We start from the raw sequence: 16,371 nt of genomic DNA, 5'->3' as shown, positions 1-16,371 counted from the left end.
GGAAATCTGATTCTTTATTATTAATAAAAAATTTCCTTCTAATCATAAGATATGTTGATAGTGTATTCGCACATTTGTTATATAATAATTTGGCGTCTAAATATAAGGAACAAAAGAAAAGGAAACCTCGTCCACTCTGATTTCCCAAACGTCAACTTGGTTTAAATAATGGAAAGCTATCAATGGCAGTGATGGAATGCCATGTTCAAAACACGCAAACGCCATTTATAGGTTTCAATTTCAAAAATTTTAATTAAAGCTCCTTCACGCACGGCAATTAATTATTTGTTTGTTTTATAAAAGAAGGGATTGATGTAGACTTAATTTGTTTATACATTTATTCAATAATTTTATGATGTAATGTTTTATAAATTTAACTGTTAAATCATAATTATTCATTAACTAAATCATTCATGATAAAATCTTGTAATAATAATAATAATATAATTATTCAAAGCATTTTTAAATGTATAAGGGTACACAATTCGATGCTTATCAGTTATCAATTGATCCTATCCTACTTTTTTCATATAAAAATAAATTAACTCTAAATATTTTAAGATAAGAAACTCGATGCCTGCCAATGGATGAGTTAATTTTTCAATTTTAAGCCAATCACTATAGCCATATAGCCAATTCGCCTGTACACTGCCTCTGTACATTAGATGCAGTTTCGCACAAGGAAAAAATTACTTGGAAGGGTGACTATGCTGAGAAAACCTAAAATTTCAAGCATTTTTCTCCGCGATGTCCGTGTGATTTGTTAGATTCCCTTGCGTATATTTAACCAACGCGTATACATGAAACTTTGTTTATTATTACACAAGGGCGGAGGAAAAATGTAAAATTTAAGGGGGAATTTATTGAAGTCTCAACCCAAAATTCTAAAATGCCCAGTTGTAAAAATTTAAGTTAATAGTAATACATATGTGCCTCGCATTTGTCTCCTTCCCCCCACTCCTCGTTTGTTTTTATTGGCTAGGGGAGAGAAGCAGCTTGGTATTTTCTCCCTCAGTCACCATGTCATCATCTGTCTGAATCAGTTTCAATAAATAAAAATATATCACTTAACTCCTCATAATTCATCCTTCACATCACTACTCTGGCTCTCTTTGGCATCAGAGCTCCCCTTGGCATCAGAAGTTGAGGTTGGTTTCTGGAGCTTGAATGGGATTGATGCATGTTTCTTGAGGAACTTGTAGAAGGCTACCACTGTACGATCTGTATCAACAGTAATCTGCAGACACAATTAACCAATTATATATAGTTCAATCACCCAATGATAAAGCATACATACGCATATTTGGAATAGCAAAATTGATTTAAAAAAATGTACTGTTGTTAAATATTCACGTACAGGGTCAAAACTCTTGTTTCCTGCCGGGAAGAAGAGGAGAGTGGGAAATCCATCAGGCTGCAAAGTTAAAACAAATCAGTATTGATCAATAAATTTTTACATCTTTCATCATTACTCAGTAAAGATGGATTATGAAAGGAATAACGGCTTCTGATTCTTGATTGAAAATCCAAAACCTAGCATGTACCACATACTTGCGATTAAAAGTTGGGTTTACCTTAGCCCTGGGATGCTCATTTGTTGTTCCATCCATCTTGGCTATTACAAGAGACTCAATATTACGAAGATGTTTTGCAAGCTTGTCGTATATTGGCTCCAGTGCTTGGCAATGGCCACACCAGGGAGCATAAATCTGATTCCAACAAGCATTAAATAACATGATCAATGTGCAGATGCAAATATAACACAAAAAGTAAAGGGTTAAATTTTACCTCGAGGAGAACATCCTTTGACTCATCCAAGACAATTTCATCAAAATTATTCCCAACTACTATTTTCACATCACCATCATTCTGTTACCAAGTTAGCAAACACGTTAGACATGAAAAACTAAATTAATAGAACATAATTATGGTGGAAAAATTAAGTAACATACACTTTCAGGAACTGGATCTGACTTGTAAAAAGGTTTTAGCTTGTCTTCAAGGAAATCGTCCCCAAATGCCTGTGGAAAAATGAAGATTAGAATCTTAGTCAAAATATTGCTTTCAAACATTATTAAGTGATAGATAAACCATCCATGTACTTTTCCTAACATTAACATGTTAGCAAAATTAACTGAACATTAGACAAAAAGGAAGCAAAAAGTACCTTAATTTTGTCAGCAGTCACCTCTCCATCAAGCACAAATTTTTTTCCATCATCATTCCCAGTGTACCCAAGTACCTATATTGGAAATTCAACTGGTTACTTAAATATACTTCCAAATTATATAAAGGATGTAATATTTAATGTAATGAATTTCATTACTTATCATTAAAAAAATTAGAGCAGGGAAGAAACAAATACTTTTGGAGCATTCCCACTGATACCAAAGTATTCTGAAACAGGCTTTCCAACATCTTCGTTATCCATTTCCACATATACAAAGATCAACTGCAACACAATTAAATTGTTATGAAAAATCTAAGTACCCTTTTGGGGCAAGAGCTAAATGAAAGATATATGAGATTTTTCTCAGTAAAATCGGGCAGTGTCACTACTTATAGTAAGGTATACACCTATGGTCAAAAATTCATAACTGGTCAAGTTTAAGCTTTACCAATCTATATAAATTTGAACATGTTTCACTTGTACTTAATTGTTTTTAAAAATTGGTTTTAAACAAACTTTACACAATATATTTGTTAGCTACATGTTAGTGCGTTTTTTAAAATATCAAATAAAGTAGAATGAAACAGATGGATAGTGACAGAGATAAGAGAAAACAAGAAACGATGAAGGTTAAAAGTGATTAGCTTAGAAACAGTTCTGCACAGCACTTAATTCTGTACTCATCTTGACATAAGCTAATCAAATAAGAACTTGCTTTCAAATTTTCAGCAATTACCATACTTGTAAGATTTTAAACCTACTTTGTACCTAGTTATCCACTTTATAAGTTAGCAAACAACCATACAAAATTACATCCACCACTCAACTCAATCCCATGCCATCTTCTTAACTATATTTCAGAACTCCTTCCTCTCAATCTACTTTCATGACCTACTAAGCAATACCCCGCCCCTGAATTCACATTTAAAACAATGAATTCTATTTTATTTGTACTGTTTTGATTTCTGAAATTAAAGACATGCAAATTTGTCTGGAGAAAGAATGACATAACAGAGTGTAATAGTCAGTAGCCTGTAAAAAATATACCTTTCCCTTGAAAGATTTTGCAGCTTCTTTAAATGCAGGGATCAACTTCTCTGAATCATTTGAAGTTGCAAACAGCAACAACTAAAAGTGAAGTTTCAAACACAGAGCAATGTTATCAAGAATATTTTTCTTCGAGAGATTACAATATAATAAAATACATGTATATAAATACCTACCTGTTTCTTGATTGGATTTTCGAAGACGGATGGGGCACTTTCTCTTGTAAAAATTGTTACCAAAGGAAGCTTGTTGGAGAAGACAAAGTCTGCTATTTCCGACTTCTCAAATTTGCCATCTGCAGAGACAGAGTGAAAATACATCAAGTCTACAAGGAAGGAAAAAACCTGGCAAAGGGAAACAAAGATTAAGAATGAGAAAATAAAAAACAAACCAAAGTGGTTAAGTTTTTCCTCCTCTTTCTTGACGAGGATCAAAGCTGGGCGCTTAACATCTGGGTCAATATGGAAAAGCTTTGCCACATCAGGATCCACAGTTTGATAAAAATTGACATCATCCTCAAGTCTTGAAGCAGCAGCAAGCTCCTCACTCTCAGGACCCTGCACATTATGCATCACAAGATAAATAAAGCATAAAATTCAACAATGTCATACATTCAAGTATTACAACTCAAGAGTCAAGCCTGTAATTTAATCCAGAGAATCAAATCAACATTTGCAAAAGGCCTTTATATTCCAAAACGTCAGTCTCGTGTGTTTTTTGGGTGAGTGTTTACCAAATTGATTTTGGTTAAAGCTAATTCTAAAGTAATGTGAGTTATGCTTAGAATGTTTTTATTCTAAAAACAATTAAACAAATTAGTAGCAAAACTCGGTATAAAATTTTGATCCAACGTAGCAGCAATCCAAAGTTACTTCAACTCAAAACCAATTCTGGAACCAAAATAAAATCATTTCCTAATGTGGAACCAAAAATGTTAACATTTAGCTAAATTCACGTTAACTGGTATTTCAACATGATTCTAGATTAACCAACATGAATCCAACGATGCACAAAGAAATCTGAATGTTAATACTTACAACTAAAGAGTTGAGGAAGCCCAAAACAACTTTAGTTTCGTTGGTCAAGATGCGTTGAGCATCCTCCACTGTAGTCAAGTTGTATATACCAGGTCCGATCTTTTTCTTAATCCACGTCATTATAGCATCTCTGCATTCCAATCAAATTTAAACAAAAATAAATCGGCAGATCTAATAAAAATCAAAAGTTGTAACGAAAGAAAGAGAGAGAGAGAGAGAGAGAGAGAGAGAGTTACTTGGTCCTTTGGCCATTATAAGGCTTGTGAATGCCATCAACGAAGAAGTAGACAGTAGGGAAACCCTGAACATCATACTGCTGCGCCAATTCATTCTCTTCCGTGGCATCCACTTTCGCCAAAATTACGTCTTCGCCCTTGAGCTCCGTTGCGGCGGCGGCGTATTCGGGGGCGAGGGCCTGGCAGTGGCCGCACCAGGGCGCGTAGAACTCGACCATTACGAAGCGGTTGCTCTTGACGGTGTCGGTGAAGTTCTTCTCCTTCAAAATGACGACGTCCTTCTCGTCCACCTCGGGCTGCTTGTACGCCTCCGGGTCCTCCTCGAAGTCGCCGAAATTGGCGTCATCGTCGTGGTAGTGGCCGTGCTCCGGCGCGGCGGAGGGCTCGTCGAGGAAGCCGAGGTCCTCGTCGTCGGTGAGGTCGTCGCAGAGGGTGAGAGAGAGGGAGGAGAAGAGGAGGAGGGTGGCGAGAGAGAGCACAACGAGGATTCGCATTGTGAGAGTGAAGAGAACAACAATGGAATTGCAGAAAGAGAAGAGAGATCTGAGTGTGTGAGTGTGTGCTACGAGACTTGGTTGACTTTCAACTGCGGGCTGAACAAAACGGAAATCAATCCTCTTTATCACGCCACCGTTCCTTGCCTCAAAAAACTATCCAGTTTTAACACTTGGACTTTTTATTGCAAATTCCTTGACATGTTCAAATCTTGGTTTTCTTAATTAAATTTATTCCACTACACTAATGCTTTTTTTTTTATTGATAATTAATTGTTGTGTTGAATATTTTTAGTTTCAATATCTATTTACAATACTATTTATATAATAAATTTTAAATTATATTACCAAATCGATAACTTAAAAAGTGTATTAGATTCAGATTTTAAAAGATTAATCACGTAAATTTAAAATATTACATAAAAATATTATTATTTATCAGAGATTTATTAGTTTGAATTTGATGAATTTAAATTATGAGATTTAAAAAATTTATAAGATTTAAAAGAATTTTAAATCACTTTCTATCATTTGAAAAAATAACCGCAAGGCCATTGCAAGCCACAATTGTATTGGGTATGAAAGACTACCTGTGCACCTAGAGGCTCATTAACAAAGTTTTGTTTTTATCATAACAATACAATTTTTACAAACAAAAAATACACTTATAAAATTTGGGTATGAAAGCACATCAAAGTTCTTTCTTTTATGCCCAACATAATATATCCTGCATGCGAAACAGAAAAACAGAATAAAAACACAAGCAACAATGGAGAAAAAAATATATTTTTAACCAATTGTACGAAACAATTCTAATGAGTAATTTCTGAGGGTTCAATACACAGGAGAAAGCATCAAAACGAAGATGAGTTTGTTTGATGAAAGAGAGAAAAATTTGGCAACATTAGAAGAAAAAAAATAGTCTTGGAAAATCTTTAGAGTGTGTTTGGAGGAAGGAATTTTAAATTTTGAGAAATTTTAAATTTTAAGAATTTAAATTGTGTGTTTGGATAAAAAAATTAAAATTATTAAGGTGAAAGTAAATGAGTCGCGAGTTCGAGAACAAGATTTTAGGTGAAAGAGAGAATGAAGGTTATAAAAGAAATATAAAAACATTTTGGAAGGTTCTTTCATCAAGAAAGAGAACTTTAATTTCTTACCTTTTAGAAGAAAATTAAAATTTCACATTTTTAGTTGTTTAAAATTCTGTTTTAAAATTCTAAAAATTTAAATTATTTATAAAAAACATCAAAACAATGAATTTTAGATTAAAGAAATTTAAATTCTCTAATAAATTACTTACTTGTGTTTGGATTAGAAATTTCAAAATTTCAATAAATTTGAAATACCTAAAATTTGAATTGCTTTGATTTTAATTTCCGTCATTTTTTAAATACTTTGTTTGGATAAATCAATTCAAATTTCTTCAATTTTAAATTCTTTGTTTGGATAGGGCGATTCAATTTCCTCCATATGCAAAATTTAAATTTTATATTTTAAATAGATAAAATTTTAATACTAAACTTTATAGAAAACAAACACAATCTAATTTTGAAATATTAATTGAAAATATTTTTCAATTTTTAGTAATTTAAAATACAAAATATTGATAATTTTAACTAGGGTTGTTTTGTCTGACCACAACCAGTGATGTTTTTAAACTAACATCAACCAAGGCTTTATTTCGGTCGACATCAAATAGGATTTTTGTCAAAGTATGTCGGGAATATTTGTTAGTTGACGTCAGTCAAGGCTATTTTTCGGCTAATGTTGGTTGAGTCTATTTTTCAGCTGATGTTGACTAGGTATTTTTTACCAACGTCGGCTAGGGTTTGTTTGGTCGACACCGGCTAGGATCTTTTCGAACGACATTGACCAAGGTTATTTTTAGCCAATGTTGGCCTAAAAATTCCTAGTAGGCGTTGACAAAAAAATCTATCCAATATCGACTAAAATATAGCTTGGTCGATGCCAATCAATAGAACCTACTCGATGTCGGTCGAAAAACATCATTGGTCAATGTTGACCAAAAAATCCTTAGTCGAAGTTGGCTAAAAAATAGCTCTGACCAATGTCGGACAAAAAAAACCTACCCAACATCGGCTATAAAATAACATTGACTGATGTTGGCTAAAAAATAGCTCTAACCGATGTCGATCAAAAAAACTCTAGTGGATGTCGACTATAAAAACCTAATTGATGTCGACTAAAAATAGTCATACTCGATGTCGGTAAAAAATACCTAGCTGGTGTTAGCAAAAAAAACCCTAGCCAACATCAACCAAAAAATCTAGCTAATGTGGTTAAAAAATAGCTCTTGATGATGTCAGTCAGAAAATCATAGTCGATGTCAAAAAAAAAAAATCCTAACCGATGTTGGCTAAGAAAATCTAGTTGACATAAGCCAAAACATCCTAGCTAACATCGACTGAAAAATAACCTTAGCCGATATTGACTAAAAAATAAATTTGGTTGATGTTAGCTAGAAAACCTTAGTTGACGTCGGTTGAAAAACCCTAGCAGGTGTCTACTCAAAAGTTAGTCATGACCGATGTCAATAGAAAAAATCTAGCCAACGTCGATCAAAAAATCATTGGTCAACATCAACTGAAGAAACCTGGATGACAACGGCCAAAAAATTCTTGGCCGACGTCAACAAAAAATTCTCATGACTGACGTCAATGAGAAAATAACCTTAACCAACATCATCTAAAAAAAAACTTAGTCGATATCGACAAAAAATTACTTTGATTGACATCATACAAAAAAATTCTAACCAAAAAAATCTTGATCAACATCAATAAAAAATATCTTATATCGATATTAACTGTAAAAACTTTGGTCACCCATAATTATGATTGTTAAGGGAAACATACTGAATGTTGTCGTTTCAATTAAATAAGTCAATAACTTGTATATTAATAACGAACTAACAAAATAGTTAGCTAGAGACACTGACGTGAAAGTATATCCATAGTTGGAATAAAAGCTCCTTGAATTGACTTCTCTTTTTGTTTGAATGGAGAAGCAATTTCCAAGATGGAGGCTAAGTTTTTTGTTTTTTTGGGCATATATAGTATTAGAAACTTTATATAAACCTACGTTAGACATGTGTCAAGTCCAGGGCAACAACGAATTAGATACTGATTATATTTTTTGGCAATTGCAAAATTGGTCTCTCATTTTATCTCTAATTATAGATTTGGTCCCCCTATAATTTAATTTATAAATTTGGTCTCCAATTTTATAAATCCCTGCAAAATTAGTCCTGGAAACCTGATTTGGACGTTGACCGTTAATCTCAGACGTTGACTGCCACGTGTGACTGCCACGTGTCAACGTTTGAGTGGTTCCTCGTAAAAGCTTTATTTTTTGTAGGTAAAATTGCACTTTTGGTCCCTCAGTTATACTCCAATTTCGATTTTGGTCCCCTTATAGTTTAATTCACACATTTGGTCCCCCAGTTTTATAAATCCCTTTATAAATTGTTCCTGCAAAATTGGTTTTTTGAATGGTTTAACCACTGATGCTAAAGACATGGTAGGTCTTGATAAATCTCGTACTTCGTTTTCATCGCAAGTTTTTCACTCACTTGAAACCCAGAGAAAAATCACTCTTCGTCTCTCTCCCACTTCCGAGGTTGTTCAACGTGGGAAAGTGGCGCATGAATCCCAACCTGGGTTTGAAATTTTCAGATCTCTTACTTTAACAAGTTTTGTAATAACTCCCTCTTTTTTTTTCTTTTTTTGCTCTCCTATGCGATATTATGTGTATACGACTGCTTAAGTGACTTATATATGACAATGGTATTTTTGTTTGAAATTTGAAATACAACTTCTCCAATAATGAAATTTGGCTGAATTTATAAAGGGATTTATAAAACTGGGGAACCAAATGTGTGAATTAAATTATAAGGGAACCAAAATCAAAATTGGAGTAAAACTGAGGGACCAAAAGTGTAATTTTACCTATAAAAAATGAAGTCTTTACAGGGAACCATTCAGACGTTGACACGTGGCATTGACACGTGACAGTCAACGTCCAAATCGGGCTTCCAGAACCAATTTTGCAGGATTTATAAGACTAGGGGACCAAATTTGTGAATTAAATTATAGGGGGACCAAATTCGAAATTGGAGATAAACTGAGGAACCAAAAGTGCAATTTTACCATATTTTTTATATTTTATATGTATTATTGAAACCCATAATTACTAATTTAAAAATTATAAATTAGATTTAACAATTAATTATGATCATTCAATTACGAATTAGATACTGATTATATTATCAATAAACTAAAATTTAAAATTCATTTTAAATATTTTTTCACATTTGTAAACTCATAAATTAATTTCACAAATATATATTATAAATACTATTTTTTCATTTTGATAGGCATGATAATATAGCAAATTACATATCAAAGTCGACAAATAATTTCCTTTTATCTATATATATTTTTTGTGTATGTAAAACAATTTATAATGATAATTATATATTGTGGGACGGAGGGAGAATTTTATTTTTTAGAATACGTCAATTAAATAGATTTTTTTTCTCATGGTACAGAGCATATCCATTTCTCTTTTTCAATTTTATTTACTTTAAAATAAATATGAATAGTAAAATTGATAAAATTATACGAGATCAAAAGATTTTTTTGTAAGCAACAACAGTCTGCCAACATTAATAAAGACAAATGTTACCCAACAAATATTAATTAACTTAAATTATTATTGTACATATTAATTTATTCATCCAAATATTTGTTTTGATTAATTTATAATAGTTTTAAAATTATCATTTCTAAAAGCTATTTAAACAAATATATAGTTTAATGATAAAAGAAAAACAAATATATAGTTTGGTTTCTATTCAATCCATGATATGTTGATATCACTTCTTTTTCCCTCTACAGGTTAGGCGAGGGAACCCAAGATATTTTGAAATTGAACGTCTTTTGCTCAAATTTATAATTATCCTATCTAAATCTACTTATTTTCAACATTTTATTTACTTTGAAGTAATTACAAATGAATAACATCCTTCCAGGACCAATTATACCTACAATAAGTCAATTACCATAACAATAATAGTTGTGCAACAAACACAAAAAATGGTTTCTAAAGTGAGAATACATCGCAATTCGCATTTCGCAAGGCTTACTGAAAGAGCTCACTCCCTAGAGTCACGGCACCAATCTCCTCGTTGAATTGAGAATACACTGGAGCAATTTCTCTTTGAATCTGCTCCAACTCTTGCACAATTTGCGCCATTGATGGTCTTCTACTAGTCACATCCACACATAGCAATGCCAATTTCATCATTCGTCTAGCACCATGCTTTTCTTGCTCTCCCAGCGTTATGTCAACAAAGTTGTCCAAGTCAACGCTATTTTTTGCCTTCAAATTATTAATTAAAGTTTGGATAAGTAAACTTAAAGTGGAAAAATCCAGCATCCATCAAGTTTGGAAGCACGTATAAATATAATTTGATATACCTTAAACACTATGTTTTCATCTGGGTTTGACAAGCTTTTGCGGTGTGCTTCACAACCACTAATCAACTCTAGTAAGAAGACCCCGAAACTGTGTACATCACTCTTCTCCGAATAGTTTTGTGGAAAGCTCAACCTAAGTGGGAAATGAAAAAGTCCATTATTTAATTTGAAATCAACATGCAAAGTCAAAATGATTTGGATTCCATAAAAGAGTAAATTGTAGCATACTCTGGGTCTAGAAAGCAGTCTACATGTGAAGATGAGCCAGCATTATCAACTTGTGTTTGCAATTTGCAGAATCCATAATCAGCAACCTTGGCCGTGTAATTTTCATCTAACAGAACATTGCTAGTTCTAAAATTTGTGTGAACCAAAGGAGGGACCAAACTATGAAGATGTTCCACACCTGTTGCAAAGTAGAGACTGAATTGACTGTTTTGAATTCTAATAGAAAAAATACAACAAAAAGCAAAAATCATAGTCAAGATAAAGATAAGTTTACCTTTGGACGCGCCTAAAGCAATAGATATCCTTCGCCACAAGTCTAACCTTCCAATAGGTAAACCTTCACTGTCTGCACATTTGCATAACCACATGCATTAAGCATTAAAGATATATAAAGCAAGGTGAAACAAATGTCACATGAACATAGAGGGGAAGAGTACCATATAAGTGACTCCCTACATTGCCGTTAGGGAGATATTCATATACAAGTAATTGTTGATAGCTATCTTCGTAATAGCCTATGAGCTTCACAAGATGGGTGTGGTGAATATGAGCTATCTGATTCACCTGCCATTCAATTAAAATACTTAGTAAAAGCTTTCTAAACCTTCATATGTGGCAATATTGGAGCGATGGATGCTAGTTTTCAATTTTTCATACATATATTATGACATTCAAAGAGACACTTCATTACATATTTTATTACCTCAAGGACGAAATCCTGTGTCAGAGCAAATAGACGCCTTTTTATAGCCACAATGGATCCATCTTGAAGCAAGCCCTTGTATACAAAACCAAATCCACCTTCACTAATAATATTACTATGACTGAAATTTCGTGTAGCTTGTTCTAGTTCCAAAATTGTTAACTGTCTTGTGTTCAGCGTATAATGTGGAGGGAAAGCATTAACATTCTGAGTGTTGTTGACTCTTCCCATCTCAACTGTCAAAAAATAATGACATGGTAATTATGACAAAATGAATCAGAACTCTGAATAGGTAGTTAATTCTATCTACTGTACTCATATTAAAGTGCTTAAATTCACTTACCAGTGGGAGATGGCATAGAAGAAGCAGCCTCAGATGTTTGCCTCATAAATCTTTTAACACGCATCAAGCAGATACAGACAGTCACCAAAATGACAATGACGACTAAGGCAGCAACAAGAATACCAACTATGGCAGCAGCCCTTGTTCCTCCTGGTTTTCTAACTTGAGTTTCTTGAAGAGGTGTAAGTGTTGGAACGTCGTTATTCCCATCTATCTTTGCTGTTATTCCACCTGTTTCTCAAGTAGAGAGCTTTCCTTACAATTCTTATGATTGAACTGGAATTTTTCAAGGAAAACATTTGAAATGAAAAGTGAAATTTTCTAGGCTTAAATACACTTTTGTTCGTTTTTTTTTTATTTTTAGGTATGAAAATTTTTGGCTTTGATTCCATAAAGTGTTCTCTATTAGACCAAGTTAGTGTTTCTGACAGTTTTTTCACCAAAAAATTAATTTTAATTGATGTGGCAAATGCTCAAATGATCAGACATCTCCTACAATTAGTCAAGTGTTATCAAGTTGATCAAATTAGTGGATAAATTAACTGAAGAATCAATTTTGTCTGACACAAACACTTCAGAAGACCAAAATGAATTTTTTAAAACTCAACAAACTAAACTAAAATCAAAGAATAAGATAAGGGGGAAAATGTGTTTTAGCCAATTTTTTATTATGGAGTCAGAAGAGGAAACAAGTGTTTAGAGCATCTTCATATAAGTTTCTTAAATGAATTTCTTAGCATATATAAGGTTATTTTTTGTGGTCTTAGAGTATCATGTCATTCTTAAGATGTTTATACACAATTTTGTTTCAATAATAAGAAATTTTAAAAAACTCACATTTTTATATTTTTTATATTTTTTTAATTATAGTTGTGTCTATTGATAGAAAAAAAAATCATTTTTAAATGTTAAGGACCAGTTTCTTATATAAAGAACTATTGTTATTCCAAAGAAACTGACTATGCCGTGTAAACTCTCTCTAAAGGTGGGGTTTCTTAAAGAAATAATTTCTTCTCTTAAGAAACCCAACAAGCACCAAACAACTCTCATTGAAGATGCTCTTAATATCCCAAACCTTAAGTTAAAAAAATATATAAACAAGTAAACATAACAGAGTACTCTCATTGTTGTTGTTGTTGTTGTATGGACATAATGATCAATGTCCTCAGCAACTAAATTCTAGAGTGAACCTCAATGTTTTACTCAGTTCTGACAATCAATCACTACACACAAATTCAGAGAGACGGAGAGAAGGAGCTTACAGAGACTTTGAGAAAAAAGCACCTGGATCTTTTAGTTTATAGCAGTCAAGACAAGGCCATTGCATTTGACATGGATATTTCACAATGCTGCATCCTAATTGTTGTGGACCTCCAATAGAACCCTTGAAAGTGAACAAAGCCTCAGCTGCACTTAATAAATGCATATTCAGTTCTGGTAACTAGCGAAATCATTGGGTCTCCCACATTCTATGTGTACTTCCATGAGAAAATGAGAACATAGTTTAAAATTTATTATTTAAGTGGTCCAATTAACTGCACTCTACCCAAGTCAAAATCTAAACCATGTCAATTACATTCAAAGCATGCTAATGGAAATACCAAGCCAGCAGCACTTGGAACTCAATAAATTAAACACAAAGATCATGGAAAATTCGCTCACTTTTGACTGAAGTTCCCAAAACCTTATTATAAAGAGAACTTGTTCTTGAATATGATATAAGGAAGAAAAAAAATAACAAAAGCTTACCGTATAATTTGTAGGTTGATTTGTTGGGGTATAAAAGTTGAATCAGTATGAGTAGGGGCAGCCTTAGCCCCCATAGCAATCGCATTGTAAACTTGCATCACCCTACATATGAACTCCTTATGAATTTTCAGTTTCAGTTTCTTCTTGTTTTATTTAAAAGCAAAGGCATCAAACTCGCCTCTGAAACGTCCCTGATCCACCCCTACATTGTTTCAAAAGACATACATTAAATATTAAGAAAAAACTCATTCTTATAAGCTCTTCAAGAGACATAGTAAAGTATATATGCACATAAGACATGTTCAAGGGGCGAAAATAAATGTGAAACATGAGTAAGTATCAGTCAAATTTCACAGAGAAATTAGCACACAATAATGGAGACACCTCAAAGTTACAATGGAAGTGTATTTGTTAACAAGAAATAGCACAAGGGACAATGCTCATGAGTGAGCAATGAAACATACCAAGAAATGTAATGAAGTGCCATAATGGGAAATGGATTAGACACAGTACACTGATTTATATAGCGGTCAAAATAGAGAAAGAATTGAACTCACACTTTGCATGCTTCTAGAGTAAGTTACATATTTACCAAGGAGATGTGGAAGTAGTAAGAGAAGTAAATTGTGAAAGTGATTGGAAAAAGAAGGTTAGTGTAAGACTAAGACTCTAGTCTCTAGCATTAGCTTCCAGAAAATCCAAACAGTGGTCTTGGTTGACTATAAGTATACTATCCAGCTAAGAAAAGCTGCAAAACGCTTTAAACAGGTTGTCTTCATTGAAATGGACAGATGGAATTGCTGGTTTCATTTTGAACATTGTTAAACCCACTAGTTTCACCAGCAGGGAAATGGAGTTTCCAAATCCCAAAATATTCCCAAGGAATCTCAAAACCTGGACTAAGAGCCAAGTGTTTTTCCAAGCACTGATGAAAGAAAGAAAATATATTCAATTACTCAAACCCATTACCTGTATTTCCTAGCTCATCCTCGATTACCTGCAAAGAACTGAAAATAGATTCACTGATTCAGCAAAGAGTTATTATTTTTATGAAAGCAAAATCAGGATTCTATTTTTTTTTCATATAACAGCATTGTTGGTCCGGCAAAGTGCAATGAGAGCAGAACAATGTTGCAAGCGTGGACCATGGTAAAAGATTAAAGTGATGATTCTCAGAATGGTAAACTACAAAAGCCAAAAACATTGATCTTTGTCAGCAAAAGCTCATGGAATTTTAGATCTCTAGAAAGAGCTGAGGCTAAAGCAAGTACAGTACAACTAGAAAGTGGCAAATTGTGATGATAATTCAGGTTGGGTCTATAACTGATTTGAGAGATATAATCCCAAGAAAAAAGAATAAAAACTCACCATTTACAGGACTCATTGCATAATAGAAACAGTAACAGGAGACAAACAAACAGAGAGAGAGAGAGAATCTGTGTACATCAATACAGTACATGCTCTTCTAGTGTTGCAGAAGACCTAATAGCTGTTTCTTTATTTTATTTTTTTTAATTTTGTCCATAGTATCTTTTTATTTTCGGTTTACAATGTAAAATGCTTATTTCTAACAAAATTCTGTAGCTCCCACAGAAGAGCTCATTGGCTACTTTGCTTACGCATTAGCATTGGAGGAAAAGAGTTTCCACTTCCTAGATAGCAGCCACTACAAATGGTGCTGACAATCCCATTCACAGATGGTTCTTTCAGCCAAATCATTATATCCATCGTGAGTTGTGACTAGTTGAGAATGAGATCTTTGAATTTCAACCTTTTTTCACGGTCCTTGGGAAGTACCCTCTAACTAATAATAGACCTTATGAAGTTGTAGCTTAAATAGTTAAAATGGGTAATAAGTTATAAAAAAATTAGGTATATACTCTCATCTAATCATAATTTATCACATGCATGATAAATTTAGTGATTTTTATAATAACTACTACTTAAAAGTCATCCAAATTATAATTTTTAATTAGTTGTCGGTGTAAATTTACAACATTGTAAAACTTCATAAAAACTATGTTCTTTCTTATAGAATAACCAACAATGATTAAAATAAAACGCATAGCTATCTTTGTCCAACAGAAAGAAATACAAAGGCTTTTAAGAACTAATGAGATTGATGATTACACATGCTCTTTTTTTTTCTTTGTTGCATTGATATTGGTTATTAAGTATTTAAGTTGAGAATGAAAGTGTGGTGAGTCCAATTACATGGGAATACGTGTGCATGCTGAGAAGTTTGTTATAATAAAATGATGTGTCACTGTGTAAGTGTAAAAGGGTAAGAAGAAGTGGTTGAGTTGAAGGGACATTGACACGAGATGGAGAGAAACATCCTTGATCCTAAAAAGAAAGGACCATGGGACTTTTGGATTCAATGGAGTGGTCTGTTGCACCATGCTGACTGAAGGTGTTTGTGGGGACCGTAAATAAAATGTTTCAGCAGAAGAGAAGAGAAAGATTACATGAGAAGAAGGGTTTGCAGTGGTCGATTGGCCATTAGCTGGGAAGTCACATGCTGGGAAAAAAAAAAATGACCTTGATGGTGAAAAAGATTACTCTGGTTTGTAAATTTATGTCATTTAGCTAGCTATATGGAACGTTTTTTTTTATCTAAGACTACAATTATCTGAATTATGTTTGAGTCCAAAATAAGATTAAGGTTCAGTTTAAATAAATTATCTCCAAAGATTTACAGAAAAGTAATTAAAATTAATTTATACTTTAGTATATGATGAAATTAAATGAGAGTTTGTAAAAAATTGAGGTGATTAAACTATTTTAAACTTAAAACATTGATTCATTTGATTTTCTTTATCTATGAGTGCTTATAAAAGAATTATTAGAACTAATTCTAACT

The 16,371-nt window shown here is 32.9% G+C and overlaps 2 protein-coding genes across 2 annotated transcripts; both read right to left on the bottom strand.

Moving 5' to 3' along the window:
* Positions 1-795: 795 nt before the first annotated feature.
* Positions 796-5,146, bottom strand: LOC114380079 (protein disulfide isomerase-like 1-4). Its single transcript, XM_028339002.1, has 12 exons — positions 4,491-5,146; positions 4,255-4,384; positions 3,609-3,774; positions 3,394-3,512; positions 3,218-3,298; positions 2,366-2,452; positions 2,168-2,242; positions 1,953-2,021; positions 1,789-1,869; positions 1,575-1,709; positions 1,358-1,414; positions 796-1,237 (listed from the first exon to the last, which is right to left on the bottom strand). The coding sequence occupies exons 1-12, from the start codon at positions 4,982-4,984 to the stop codon at positions 1,076-1,078; spliced, it is 1,656 nt and encodes a 551-aa protein (XP_028194803.1). The 5' UTR covers positions 4,985-5,146; the 3' UTR covers positions 796-1,075.
* Positions 5,147-9,963: 4,817 nt separating this feature from the next.
* LOC114379684 (probable serine/threonine-protein kinase PBL28) lies at positions 9,964-14,659 on the bottom strand. The gene is made up of 10 exons (XM_028338372.1): positions 14,478-14,659; positions 13,509-13,710; positions 13,044-13,166; positions 11,760-11,990; positions 11,417-11,652; positions 11,151-11,277; positions 10,988-11,059; positions 10,714-10,891; positions 10,486-10,618; positions 9,964-10,387 (listed from the first exon to the last, which is right to left on the bottom strand). Exons 2-10 carry the CDS (start codon positions 13,591-13,593, stop codon positions 10,148-10,150), a joined length of 1,425 nt encoding a protein of 474 aa, XP_028194173.1. The 5' UTR covers positions 13,594-13,710; positions 14,478-14,659; the 3' UTR covers positions 9,964-10,147.
* Positions 14,660-16,371: the final 1,712 nt, after the last annotated feature.

Source organism: Glycine soja, chromosome 12 (genome assembly GCF_004193775.1).
Source record: "Glycine soja cultivar W05 chromosome 12, ASM419377v2, whole genome shotgun sequence".
In the NCBI taxonomy this organism is placed as follows: domain Eukaryota; kingdom Viridiplantae; phylum Streptophyta; class Magnoliopsida; order Fabales; family Fabaceae; genus Glycine; species Glycine soja.
Note: the sequence above shows the minus strand (reverse complement) of the source record. Positions and strands in the feature narration are given on the sequence as shown.